This window comes from Rhodnius prolixus, unplaced genomic scaffold, assembly GCF_049639745.1.
Source record: "Rhodnius prolixus isolate KJV_2025 unplaced genomic scaffold, Rpr scaffold_4, whole genome shotgun sequence".
Lineage (NCBI taxonomy): Eukaryota > Metazoa > Arthropoda > Insecta > Hemiptera > Reduviidae > Rhodnius > Rhodnius prolixus.
This window is the reverse complement of record NW_027411614.1, coordinates 41,599,697-41,614,782: the sequence shown is the minus strand read 5'-3', so window position 1 is coordinate 41,614,782 and position 15,086 is coordinate 41,599,697. Positions and strand designations below refer to the sequence as shown.

The window sequence follows — 15,086 nt, the reverse complement described above, 5'->3', positions numbered from 1 at the left end:
GTTTTGTTTTGGGTGGATTAGAACTCTTCTTGCTTCAAAAATAATATTTTACAACTTTTGAAATTTTCTCTTAGAATGACTCTTCTAATTTCAACTATTGAGGGCAGCTCAGTTGTAAAACAAATTTTCTTACTTAATTACTAATTGAAAGGGAGTTAGTTCAAAGTGAACATGTGAAACCTTTTACTTGATTAACCTTTTAATATCTTAATAATTTAGTGGGTGAATCCCAAACAAAATAATCATCATCATTAAAATATTCATATTTATGGAAAGGCCATAAAAATCTTTCTAAAATTTGCGTAAATTGAAAACTTGAGACATTGAATTCATTATCATGTCCCCTTTTTCATCCAGATCCAGTTTTCTTATTATTATACTAAAAGTGTGATGTAATTACACTAAGTATGAACACTGAAAAGTAGAATAAATAATCAAACACTATTACTTACGCACACAGGCAGGCAACTGTTCTTTAGGCGACCAAATGCCATCCGCTTGACAAACTCTAGTACTTCTGCCAACAAGTTCATAACCATCCGAACAAGAATATGTAATTTTGCAACCAAATGTATAACAGTCGCCAACGTGGTAACCATTGGATAGATGGGGTGGTGTGCCACATGATTTTGCTACGAAATAGTACAAAACAAAAACATATTCGAGGTAATTTATTTTGCACCATTTCTAGATTAAAATTTCTAATTATATTTAAATTTATATTAGGGCTGGAGATAGACGAGTACATCAATTACGCCCATTGTAGAATTAAATAAAACTGGTAAAACAAAACCGATGAATTACGAGACATCTTCTAACGGACGTTTATTATGGAACGACCATTTTTTCTACTGTGGGCATTGTACTCAAAAAATTGTACTGCTTTTACATTACTTCCCATAAACGAATCCTTTGCGCTCATTTTCGTCCATAGAGCTCAGAGCGACAGTTTGTTCCAAGGTATTTCCAATTTGTCATGTTAAATAGTTTAATACAATGATAATCTTAGACAATCTTATTTATTTACATTGTTACACCAACGTTCACTTAATGCAAAAGGAAAAAGACAATACAGTAATTTACTTGGAGTTTAACCAAAATTATTTATTTATATTTTTTTTTAGGCCTCAAAAAAGAAATCATATTAGTCAAAACCTAGACAATTATAAAATATCTCTCTCTCTCTGACCGAACCTTAAATTATGCTGCGGTTGCTAGCAAATTGTTTCTTGTTTGAATTTGCCTCGAAAAATTTCTCAAATTTGTCCAGAAATAATAAGAGTGAAAATATAAAAACTAAGGACTTTTGGAAAATAATTTTTTTTTACACGGATATACTTAAAGGATATGGTTATTTTTTTTTTCCAGGCGCATCCATCGACAACTTGCTCACTAGTGCCATTATATATGGTTAATATTCTCTATTAAATGACTTACGTTCACAAGTGATATCCGGACCAAACCATGATGCGCTCTTATCTAGTGCTAAACATTTAGCTGTTGGGAATCCTTTAGTAGTGTAACCTAAATGACATTGATACTGTAATTCGGTATCTAATGGAAAGGTTGTCTGCTGGGGTAGTGCATTATGTCGTGCATGCGGTATTTCCTGTGGCTCTTTACAAAAAACTGTAAAGTAATTAAAAGCTGAATTAAAAAAAAAAAAAAAAAAATCAAACAGTTATATATTCGAATAGTATATTTATTTCAAACATTTCATTACAGCTTAAATGTTGAACAAAGATTCTAACCATTGTGTCTGCATTGGGCCGGCGCTCCAGTCCACTCACCATCCCCTCGACAAGTTCTTTCCTTAAGACCAACTAAATGGTAACCAGGATCACATGTGTAGGTAGCTGAATCACCAAAAAGGCGACCACTCAACGTCACCGAACCCAGTGATGGCGACTGGAGATCAGCACATTCCCGTTCTATAAAATGATATTTTTAAAATTAACTTCTCCAGTACTATAAAAATATTTTTAAAAAGGATTACAATATATTTATAAATATATATACCTATGCATTAGAAAAAGCTGTGTACAAGAAAGCGGAAACAAACAACTATTTCAGGTTTAGAAAATTCCACCTCCAAATTCGATGTGTGACTGAACTAACTGTCTCGGGCTGCGCTCTAATAGAGTTTTATGACAGTAATTATATAAAGCTTTTAGTGTTTCTTAATTACATCGATTGGCAAATCGTGCTTCGAAATACTTTTTGTTAAATTTAATTGGCTCTAAGGATAGTTTTTAAAAATCTAAAAGTATGGACAAGATTATGCGAAAAATTTAACAATCTTGAAAAGAATTATAAAATTGAAAGTTTTTTAATGTGTTTTCTCCGTTTTGTTATTATATCTTGAAGAAGTTTGAAGAAAAATATATCTATTATATATATTTTTGGATGATTGAAGATTTTTTTTGAAAAACCAAAAGGAAATAAAATTTAGAAGTTGAGGGTTCTTGATTTATATACTAATAATCTAAAGTTTATTCAACGTATTTTTTTTTATAAATACTTTGAATAAAACAAGTGAAGAGTGAAAAATAATTTATATTGGAGATCTTCATTTTTTGTGTACCCAGAGAACCTCGAAAACTCTGGAAAGAAATTTCAAGTCTTGGGTTCTCAGCAGATCAGATGCTTTTCCAATATCTCCAGCCAATTAGAAGCGACTGGTTTCTTCATGGGTGACTCTCGATTAGTCTGGCCAGTAGGAGTCAGCGCAAGTTTGACTGGACTAGAGCACTCCTTATGTACTTCTGATGGTAAGGCGTGAAAATAGCGCGTTTCTTCCAATTGTGTAGGCTTGTTGCTGCAACGAGCTTCGAAGAAGCGCATGTCAGGAAGGTTTGAGGCGTTGGAGAGCAGGTTGTAGTTATGATAGATGGTAATGTGTCTCATTGACTGTAAACCGCTTGGCCCACTCCTTTGTTCTCATATATTCTAGTTGGATTTAACCATAATAACAATAGAAATAAAACAGATATCTTTAACATTGATTGGACCATGTTTCAGAATAAGATCATCGAGTTTAATGATGATTTTCACCCAGCTTCGAGTCAAATTCTTTCAATAAAATTTAAAACCAATATATGAAAATACCATTCAAAGTAAATAAATTAAGAATTTTGAATCAATATAATATTGCCATAATACTAAATTTAATTCATAAAAGCAACAAAAAAGTCGAAAGTTCAAAAGATTCAGAGAGAAAAGCATTTACTTTAGATCCCATCAGATTGTGTAATAATTTAAGATAAAAATAAACATTTATCAAATCATATAATAGAGATAAAGGTCAGAACAGATGATTGGAAGACTATTTCGGTTGACAGACAGAATGTGATCTGCATAGTAATAGGTAAAACATCAAAGCATATGGAAGCCACAAATTAATGTAGTAGCGAGTTCTTGACTAACAACATGGTCATTCCTCATACATTATAATTCCCTATAGAACTCAATGATATGTCTAAACCATTAGATATTTTAATGTTAATTAATTCACTTATTTAATATTTCTTTACAAGTAAATTTTTTTCCATATTGGTTTTTAACATCGGCAATAATTATTTTGCATTTTATCCATCATAGCACGCATCATTTTTGTAACTGTGACCGTTTTTGGACTTTTATTTATCATTAGAGGTTGATTAATCACTTTGGGGTAGAGAATTTGTTATCGTAGAGAATTTCTTGCAACGATACATAGTATGTCAAATTTTCAACACCAAACTGTTTAATTAACCTGTGATGTTGTATGAAGGGCCGAAAACGGTTAAGTACAAAAAAATAAAATAATGCGTAATAGAACGGATAAAATCAGCGATATTACCTAGCACTATGAATTTAACTACATTTTCAATTATTGCAACGTCAGTAATGGTAAATGCCTATTGAATGAAATGAAAGATAATTAAAATCACATAACCTGGTTTAATGCAAGACATTCCACAAACACCATCGCACAAGCATTTCTTTTTCTTACTCTTACAGTCTTCATCATTAGAACATTTCCGCAGACATTTTTGACCCTGAAAGAAAAAAAAATGTTCAATTTAAGGAAACCGTGGCAATCACGATTTAGAAACTTTTTCAGGTAGCCTAAATCCCAGAGTGAATCTTAAATTAATGTTTCTAGAAATGTGAGGCCGAGTAAATGTGGTTTAAAGGCCACAATTAAATAAAGTAATTTATTCGTAATATTAGTTTCGAGTTTTCGCAATTGTCAAGCCTTCTAAAAATCTGGCTAGACCACAGTTCCGTTGGATGCTAAAAGATGCTAGACCACAATTCTGTTGGATGCAAAATGACTAGTAAACGAATGTCAACCTGACCCAAATCATTCAAAACTTTCCAACCTTTTTTGAAATGTAACCCCAGAAATGCAAGTTGCAGAAATGAGCTTAATTCGAAGGGTAGAAAGAAGACTCGACGAGACTAAGTAAGAGATACATATAATTTACATGTATTTTGGTAAGCTGGAAACGAAATTTTTTTTGAAAAACATCACGGACGTCAGAATTTGCCACAAAATGCAAAATTCTCTTCAAACTTAGTACTTTTTTCTCAATTTTTTGAACCAAATTTAGTCAAAATTCCTATTAATTAATTTATATCAATGCATTCAACATATAAAATGCCGAAAAATATAACTTTGAAAGAAAAGAACTTTCAGAGTGAGCTAATGAAACCAGCATCAACATGTTGCAAGCTGATCTCTACATAAAGTTCTCCTACCACCTCTCCACATAAAATCGGGATTGACGAAGCAATTCGTGAAATCACTTCCAAGAGATGGAGAAGAATGCTTCAATTAGTCACCTAGTTTTAAGACCTCTCGGGGGCAAAATTGAAGGAAGGTTTGTTCGTCAGATCAAATATTAAAAGGCTTAGGGCTGATCAAGAGTTTATTAATACCATCTTTAAACAGATTACGTTTAGAATTCTTAAAAGGATTACTATGAAAGAGGTCATTGAGAAATTTTCAGGCATAACAAAGATCCTGACTACAAAAAAATCATCGGACAAATGCTGAAAGCATTTCAAGCTTTAGGTTGCCTGATGAGTCGCACCTAGACAACTTTCCTGAAAATTTATGAGCTGTGAGTTTAGAGCAAGGTAACGATTCCATCAGGGCATTAAAGAAATGGAAAGAAGAAAGAATTTTTCTTTTATTAAGAGGTTATTTTTCAAGTACAAATATTAGGGAAAAGTCTGGTTTTGAATCAAATTAGAACAATATTTAGCCTTCTGAACAAACTTTAAAGGTAATACCTATAACATTTTAGAACAAATGATGAAATACTGAAAGCATATTCTGGCAGTAGCATCTGGTTGTAAATGTTACCATTTCTTTCGAAGTTTTTCGAAAGCGATTACCCAAGTGAAACAACAATTTTAAGCTGTTTACATTTTATATTGGTTTTGACATGTTTTGTCCTTATCTAATCAGATAAGTAATTGTAATTTGGATCTACCTGATAATGTAGACCCAAATTATGACAATCCATCCCTCTCCTCCATCTATATTTAGGTAATGTACACTTTCACTCGAAGTTTTTTCAAGAAATAAATTATAATTGAAATTTTTAAGATTAGGGAAAAGTAAAAAATTAGCTCAAATACATTAAAATTGGAAAAGTCCTTGTTGAAATTCAAGTTTATTAATCACGTTTAAAAAATATTGATTTAACATAGATTACTTCTTTGAATCAGTCATTTTTTGTTTGCTAGAAATATTGAATATTAAAATTTATTGATTAAGAAAATAATGGAATAATATAAAAAGAAGCATATGTACACATATGAGATTGCGGCTGCATGCTCATACAAAGACGACCTTGGCAGAAATCGTCCTCTTTTCAAAGGCTAATTCGCTCAACAAGATATTACAATAAATCTATCAGACTCCAAGATTGTTATATGTATGAAGGGATGTTCTTTTTCTGGCCAATTTAATATTTGCAACCGGATGTTAAAATTAAAATTGAATATATCAAACACGAAATGGAATTCATTGTCTTAAAAAAAGACAGAGTTAAAAGACATTTATGTTTTAAGACATTATTTGCCCTTTTACGATTTACAATTGTATGACATTTTAATTTTTAATGAGTATAGTTTCAAGTTCAATATTAAGAGAAATATTATCTTATCTCGTACAGCTTCCTGCTGCAACATTTTTTATCAATTTTTTTTAAATAGCAATTAACTAGAAAAAATGCAATAGCTATCTATTGTAAATAAAAAATAAATTATCACTCCACAGAAAAAGAATCTAATAAAAAAGTACATTTACGAGCAATCATCGAAATCCGTTATTAGCTATTCAATTATCTTAGTTGGCTGCACTGTGCCGCCAACTTTTGTTTTTAAATTCCACCAAGCACTTAATTAGCTCCCAAAATAGAACGAAAAACCTTTTTTAAATTTAACTTTAGATAATTACATTTATATAAACATATCTATTCATTAATGGCTTTCACAACTATTCAAAAATTTTTCATGAATTATTAAATTCACAGCATAAATTGGTTATAATTCTATTTATTGTTAAAAGAAAGTTTTTAGTTTTTATAAGCTTCAATAAAAGAGACTTACTATAAATTCTGCGTGTTCCTCATCTCTAGGACATTCTACAGAGGGTGAATTTCTAGGATTTTTATAAACCTTAGCATCATCTTCACTTTCTGCTGAATAGTCTTCATTATCGTCAGAAATGACAGATCCAAAGCACAAAAGGAATAACAGCCACCACCACTTCTTACCCATGTCTGGCAAACTTACTTATGAGAATTATGAATCAGAAAATACCCCCATAAAGCAAGAGATAATGCAATATATAGAGTACAAATAACGCATGCGCGACCATATCGACTCATTCATTCACAAGAGTGCGCGCAAAATCAAACCTGATTTACTATTATAAGAAAAGCAATAATGTTTGTTTTTTATTGAGAAAAGGAAGATTATTAATATTACAGTCTGCTGTTTATTTTCTTAATAAAGTTACTCATGCAGTTTTGTTTTTTCTATCGCTCGTTAATTGCCGGCCAGTCGCGCCCTTGTAGCCCTACATAAACATAACTACTAACTAGTTCTCCCTTCTCCAACACTAGCCTATAAGATTCTCTGAATTCTGGAGGGAAGAGTACAAGTGTAAGCATTCATAAACTATGCAGGTAACGGAAAGTTCATATTAAAACAATTCCTACATTATTAAGCACCAAATTATGAGTAAATGATTACCTTTTAGCTTACATTTGGACATTTCACCAAATTTAAAGTGATAAGATCAAGAAAAATGAACTTAGAATTTTAAACAAAGTTAGTATGTGGCTTATAATTTTCTGATTAAGAAGCAGGTATTGATTGTAATTCGCATAAAGAAGAACTAAATTATTTGTAATATATATAAATTTTTTTATTTATTTTGTAATTTACGATCTGTATACAATCAGTAAATATGGAGAGAGTGATGAACTGATGCGGGAGGAGAGCAGGAGGAGAGAAACTACCCAGCGGTAGCACTCTCTATTTGTAATATTTAAAAGTCAACTACTTATTAAGGTTCTTTATACAAATTATTCTTAATTAATTAATTAATCGAAGCAACTGGGTTTGCATTAGGTTTTATTCTAATTTCATTGTTTTCGTTAGCATATTTTTTTTTATTTTCTTTGTGTTTATAGTAGCTCATTTTGCTTATAACTCAATTATTAAAATAATAATTCATTTATTATTTAATCTTTTAATTTAATTACAACCTCCAAAAGACGGTTGTTTGGTAAGGTTTGATCGTCATACACTGAAAGGAAAAGCATATTGTTGAACAACTTTGGACTTTGAATATTTTTAATGGTTACTTCGATACAGATTATTTTTAAATGGTTCTTCGATACAATGATATGAAAAAGATGTTAGACTAGACAGGCGCATACATTGTGTGTGATAACTTCAAGTTTGATGATAGAGATGTAGCACTCACTAGACTAGGTTTGTTTAGAGAGACGAGTGACAAAGCGATCTACCCTCCTGCATTACTGAAATCGTACTGAAGAAAAACAGTTTTCACAGGAGTATAAATATAATATATGGGTGTTTAGTGCTACCTCGTGGCGAATATTTGAACTAACTTACCATTTTGGGTATTGAGATAAAAAGAATGGTTTTTGAGAAATGCTAGTATAAACAGTGATTGTACCACTTCCTGGGAGAGGCAGCATGAACTAAAGTTGATTAGTTAATAATTTTCTTTGTTTATTTTAATTACTCTTTCTCTGTGTGTTTTTAAAAAAAGTCATTATGGCAATTAGACGGTATTAGGTCAGTGTTAATTAATGATACCGGAAGTGAGCAGAAATAAATTGTTTTCTTTGGAGAATAATGCAAAAAAGGATCTTCCTTGTCGAGTGTGCAATAGTACATCCTGGCTATATAAGTATGTGAAGTTTGCAGGGAGGGAGGGTGGGGCAATATAAATGATACAAATAAATATTTCTTATGAATAAATATATTTTTAATGGTTACTTCGATACAATGATATGAAAAAGATGTTAGACAAGACAGGCGCATACATTGTGTGTGATACCTTCAAGTTTGATGACAGAGATATAGCACCGGACTAGGTTTGTTTAGAGAGACGAGCGACAAAGCGATCTACCCTCCTGCATTACTGAAATCGTACTGAAGAAAAACAGTTTTCACAGGTGTATAAATATAATATATGGGTGTTTAGTGCTACCTCGTGGCGAATATTTGAACTAACTTACCATTTTGGGTATTGAGATAAAAAGAATGGTTTTTGAGAAATGCTAGTATAAACAGTGATTGTACCACTTCCTGGGAGAGGCAGCATGAACTAAAGTTGATTAGTTAATAATTTTCTTTGTTTATTTTAATTACTCTTTCTCTGTGTGTTTTTAAAAAAAGTCATTATGGCAATTAGACGGTATTAGGTCAGTGTTAATTAATGATACCGGAAGTGAGCAGAAATAAATTGTTTTCTTTGGAGAATAATGCAAAAAAGGATCTTCCTTGTCGAGTGTGCAATAGTACATCCTGGCTATATAAGTATGTGAAGTTTGCAGGGAGGGAGGGTGGGGCAATATAAATGATACAAATAAATATTTCTTATGAATAAATATATTTTTAATGGTTACTTCGATACAATGATATGAAAAAGATGTTAGACTAGACAGGCGCATACATTGTGTGTGATACCTTCAAGTTTGATGACAGAGATATAGCACCGGACTAGGTTTGTTTAGAGAGACGAGCGACAAAGCGATCTACCCTCCTGCATTACTGAAATCGTACTGAAGAAAAACAGTTTTCACAGGTGTATAAATATAATATATGGGTGTTTAGTGCTACCTCGTGGCGAATATTTGAACTAACTTACCATTTTGGGTATTGAGATAAAAAGAATGGTTTTTGAGAAATGCTAGTATAAACAGTGATTGTACCACTTCCTGGGAGAGGCAGCATGAACTAAAGTTGATTAGTTAATAATTTTCTTTGTTTATTTTAATTACTCTTTCTCTGTGTGTTTTTAAAAAAAGTCATTATGGCAATTAGACGGTATTAGGTCAGTGTTAATTAATGATACCGGAAGTGAGCAGAAATAAATTGTTTTCTTTGGAGAATAATGCAAAAAAGGATCTTCCTTGTCGAGTGTGCAATAGTACATCCTGGCTATATAAGTATGTGAAGTTTGCAGGGAGGGAGGGTGGGGCAATATAAATGATACAAATAAATATTTCTTATGAATAAATATATTTTTAATGGTTACTTCGATACAATGATATGAAAAAGATGTTAGACAAGACAGGCGCATACATTGTGTGTGATACCTTCAAGTTTGATGACAGAGATATAGCACCGGACTAGGTTTGTTTAGAGAGACGAGCGACAAAGCGATCTACCCTCCTGCATTACTGAAATCGTACTGAAGAAAAACAGTTTTCACAGGTGTATAAATATAATATATGGGTGTTTAGTGCTACCTCGTGGCGAATATTTGAACTAACTTACCATTTTGGGTATTGAGATAAAAAGAATGGTTTTTGAGAAATGCTAGTATAAACAGTGATTGTACCACTTCCTGGGAGAGGCAGCATGAACTAAAGTTGATTAGTTAATAATTTTCTTTGTTTATTTTAATTACTCTTTCTCTGTGTGTTTTTAAAAAAAGTCATTATGGCAATTAGACGGTATTAGGTCAGTGTTAATTAATGATACCGGAAGTGAGCAGAAATAAATTGTTTTCTTTGGAGAATAATGCAAAAAAGGATCTTCCTTGTCGAGTGTGCAATAGTACATCCTGGCTATATAAGTATGTGAAGTTTGCAGGGAGGGAGGGTGGGGCAATATAAATGATACAAATAAATATTTCTTATGAATAAATATATTTTTAATGGTTACTTCGATACAATGATATGAAAAAGATGTTAGACAAGACAGGCGCATACATTGTGTGTGATACCTTCAAGTTTGATGACAGAGATATAGCACCGGACTAGGTTTGTTTAGAGAGACGAGCGACAAAGCGATCTACCCTCCTGCATTACTGAAATCGTACTGAAGAAAAACAGTTTTCACAGGTGTATAAATATAATATATGGGTGTTTAGTGCTACCTCGTGGCGAATATTTGAACTAACTTACCATTTTGGGTATTGAGATAAAAAGAATGGTTTTTGAGAAATGCTAGTATAAACAGTGATTGTACCACTTCCTGGGAGAGGCAGCATGAACTAAAGTTGATTAGTTAATAATTTTCTTTGTTTATTTTAATTACTCTTTCTCTGTGTGTTTTTAAAAAAAGTCATTATGGCAATTAGACGGTATTAGGTCAGTGTTAATTAATGATACCGGAAGTGAGCAGAAATAAATTGTTTTCTTTGGAGAATAATGCAAAAAAGGATCTTCCTTGTCGAGTGTGCAATAGTACATCCTGGCTATATAAGTATGTGAAGTTTGCAGGGAGGGAGGGTGGGGCAATATAAATGATACAAATAAATATTTCTTATGAATAAATATATTTTTAATGGTTACTTCGATACAATGATATGAAAAAGATGTTAGACAAGACAGGCGCATACATTGTGTGTGATACCTTCAAGTTTGATGACAGAGATATAGCACCGGACTAGGTTTGTTTAGAGAGACGAGCGACAAAGCGATCTACCCTCCTGCATTACTGAAATCGTACTGAAGAAAAACAGTTTTCACAGGTGTATAAATATAATATATGGGTGTTTAGTGCTACCTCGTGGCGAATATTTGAACTAACTTACCATTTTGGGTATTGAGATAAAAAGAATGGTTTTTGAGAAATGCTAGTATAAACAGTGATTGTACCACTTCCTGGGAGAGGCAGCATGAACTAAAGTTGATTAGTTAATAATTTTCTTTGTTTATTTTAATTACTCTTTCTCTGTGTGTTTTTAAAAAAAGTCATTATGGCAATTAGACGGTATTAGGTCAGTGTTAATTAATGATACCGGAAGTGAGCAGAAATAAATTGTTTTCTTTGGAGAATAATGCAAAAAAGGATCTTCCTTGTCGAGTGTGCAATAGTACATCCTGGCTATATAAGTATGTGAAGTTTGCAGGGAGGGAGGGTGGGGCAATATAAATGATACAAATAAATATTTCTTATGAATAAATATATTTTTAATGGTTACTTCGATACAATGATATGAAAAAGATGTTAGACAAGACAGGCGCATACATTGTGTGTGATACCTTCAAGTTTGATGACAGAGATATAGCACCGGACTAGGTTTGTTTAGAGAGACGAGCGACAAAGCGATCTACCCTCCTGCATTACTGAAATCGTACTGAAGAAAAACAGTTTTCACAGGTGTATAAATATAATATATGGGTGTTTAGTGCTACCTCGTGGCGAATATTTGAACTAACTTACCATTTTGGGTATTGAGATAAAAAGAATGGTTTTTGAGAAATGCTAGTATAAACAGTGATTGTACCACTTCCTGGGAGAGGCAGCATGAACTAAAGTTGATTAGTTAATAATTTTCTTTGTTTATTTTAATTACTCTTTCTCTGTGTGTTTTTAAAAAAAGTCATTATGGCAATTAGACGGTATTAGGTCAGTGTTAATTAATGATACCGGAAGTGAGCAGAAATAAATTGTTTTCTTTGGAGAATAATGCAAAAAAGGATCTTCCTTGTCGAGTGTGCAATAGTACATCCTGGCTATATAAGTATGTGAAGTTTGCAGGGAGGGAGGGTGGGGCAATATAAATGATACAAATAAATATTTCTTATGAATAAATATATTTTTAATGGTTACTTCGATACAATGATATGAAAAAGATGTTAGACAAGACAGGCGCATACATTGTGTGTGATACCTTCAAGTTTGATGACAGAGATATAGCACCGGACTAGGTTTGTTTAGAGAGACGAGCGACAAAGCGATCTACCCTCCTGCATTACTGAAATCGTACTGAAGAAAAACAGTTTTCACAGGTGTATAAATATAATATATGGGTGTTTAGTGCTACCTCGTGGCGAATATTTGAACTAACTTACCATTTTGGGTATTGAGATAAAAAGAATGGTTTTTGAGAAATGCTAGTATAAACAGTGATTGTACCACTTCCTGGGAGAGGCAGCATGAACTAAAGTTGATTAGTTAATAATTTTCTTTGTTTATTTTAATTACTCTTTCTCTGTGTGTTTTTAAAAAAAGTCATTATGGCAATTAGACGGTATTAGGTCAGTGTTAATTAATGATACCGGAAGTGAGCAGAAATAAATTGTTTTCTTTGGAGAATAATGCAAAAAAGGATCTTCCTTGTCGAGTGTGCAATAGTACATCCTGGCTATATAAGTATGTGAAGTTTGCAGGGAGGGAGGGTGGGGCAATATAAATGATACAAATAAATATTTCTTATGAATAAATATATTTTTAATGGTTACTTCGATACAATGATATGAAAAAGATGTTAGACAAGACAGGCGCATACATTGTGTGTGATACCTTCAAGTTTGATGACAGAGATATAGCACCGGACTAGGTTTGTTTAGAGAGACGAGCGACAAAGCGATCTACCCTCCTGCATTACTGAAATCGTACTGAAGAAAAACAGTTTTCACAGGTGTATAAATATAATATATGGGTGTTTAGTGCTACCTCGTGGCGAATATTTGAACTAACTTACCATTTTGGGTATTGAGATAAAAAGAATGGTTTTTGAGAAATGCTAGTATAAACAGTGATTGTACCACTTCCTGGGAGAGGCAGCATGAACTAAAGTTGATTAGTTAATAATTTTCTTTGTTTATTTTAATTACTCTTTCTCTGTGTGTTTTTAAAAAAAGTCATTATGGCAATTAGACGGTATTAGGTCAGTGTTAATTAATGATACCGGAAGTGAGCAGAAATAAATTGTTTTCTTTGGAGAATAATGCAAAAAAGGATCTTCCTTGTCGAGTGTGCAATAGTACATCCTGGCTATATAAGTATGTGAAGTTTGCAGGGAGGGAGGGTGGGGCAATATAAATGATACAAATAAATATTTCTTATGAATAAATATATTTTTAATGGTTACTTCGATACAATGATATGAAAAAGATGTTAGACAAGACAGGCGCATACATTGTGTGTGATACCTTCAAGTTTGATGACAGAGATATAGCACCGGACTAGGTTTGTTTAGAGAGACGAGCGACAAAGCGATCTACCCTCCTGCATTACTGAAATCGTACTGAAGAAAAACAGTTTTCACAGGTGTATAAATATAATATATGGGTGTTTAGTGCTACCTCGTGGCGAATATTTGAACTAACTTACCATTTTGGGTATTGAGATAAAAAGAATGGTTTTTGAGAAATGCTAGTATAAACAGTGATTGTACCACTTCCTGGGAGAGGCAGCATGAACTAAAGTTGATTAGTTAATAATTTTCTTTGTTTATTTTAATTACTCTTTCTCTGTGTGTTTTTAAAAAAAGTCATTATGGCAATTAGACGGTATTAGGTCAGTGTTAATTAATGATACCGGAAGTGAGCAGAAATAAATTGTTTTCTTTGGAGAATAATGCAAAAAAGGATCTTCCTTGTCGAGTGTGCAATAGTACATCCTGGCTATATAAGTATGTGAAGTTTGCAGGGAGGGAGGGTGGGGCAATATAAATGATACAAATAAATATTTCTTATGAATAAATATATTTTTAATGGTTACTTCGATACAATGATATGAAAAAGATGTTAGACTAGACAGGCGCATACATTGTGTGTGATACCTTCAAGTTTGATGACAGAGATATAGCACCGGACTAGGTTTGTTTAGAGAGACGAGCGACAAAGCGATCTACCCTCCTGCATTACTGAAATCGTACTGAAGAAAAACAGTTTTCACAGGTGTATAAATATAATATATGGGTGTTTAGTGCTACCTCGTGGCGAATATTTGAACTAACTTACCATTTTGGGTATTGAGATAAAAAGAATGGTTTTTGAGAAATGCTAGTATAAACAGTGATTGTACCACTTCCTGGGAGAGGCAGCATGAACTAAAGTTGATTAGTTAATAATTTTCTTTGTTTATTTTAATTACTCTTTCTCTGTGTGTTTTTAAAAAAAGTCACTATGGCAATTAGACGGTATTAGGTCAGTGTTAATTAATGATACCGGAAGTGAGCAGAAATAAATTGTTTTCTTTGGAGAATAATGCAAAAAAGGATCTTCCTTGTCGAGTGTGCAATAGTACATCCTGGCTATATAAGTATGTGAAGTTTGCAGGGAGGGAGGGTGGGGCAATATAAATGATACAAATAAATATTTCTTATGAATAAATATATTTTTAATGGTTACTTCGATACAATGATATGAAAAAGATGTTAGACAAGACAGGCGCATACATTGTGTGTGATACCTTCAAGTTTGATGACAGAGATATAGCACCGGACTAGGTTTGTTTAGAGAGACGAGCGACAAAGCGATCTACCCTCCTGCATTACTGAAATCGTACTGAAGAAAAACAGTTTTCACAGGTGTATAAATATAATATATGGGTGTTTAGTGCTACCTCGTGGCGAATAT

At 32.6% G+C, this 15,086-nt stretch overlaps 1 protein-coding gene across 4 annotated transcripts in view; it reads right to left on the bottom strand.

Moving 5' to 3' along the window:
* The window catches only part of Hasp (Hig-anchoring scaffold protein), a 29,350-nt gene extending 22,306 nt beyond the window's left edge, over window positions 1–7,044 (bottom strand). The window contains exons 1-5 of one of the 4 annotated variants that reach the window (XM_074131118.1): window positions 6,610–7,044; window positions 3,938–4,040; window positions 1,752–1,931; window positions 1,438–1,629; window positions 453–632 (exon numbers count right to left, since the gene is read on the bottom strand). In XM_074131118.1, coding sequence (XP_073987219.1) covers window positions 453–632; window positions 1,438–1,629; window positions 1,752–1,931; window positions 3,938–4,040; window positions 6,610–6,780 — 826 coding nt within the window. In that variant the 5' untranslated portion in view covers window positions 6,781–7,044. The remainder of the gene's footprint in view (window positions 1–452; window positions 633–1,437; window positions 1,630–1,751; window positions 1,932–3,937; window positions 4,041–6,609) is intronic. The other 3 variants (XM_074131116.1, XM_074131115.1, XM_074131117.1) reach the window with 3 other exon arrangements.
* Between the last annotated feature and the right edge of the window lie 8,042 nt (window positions 7,045–15,086).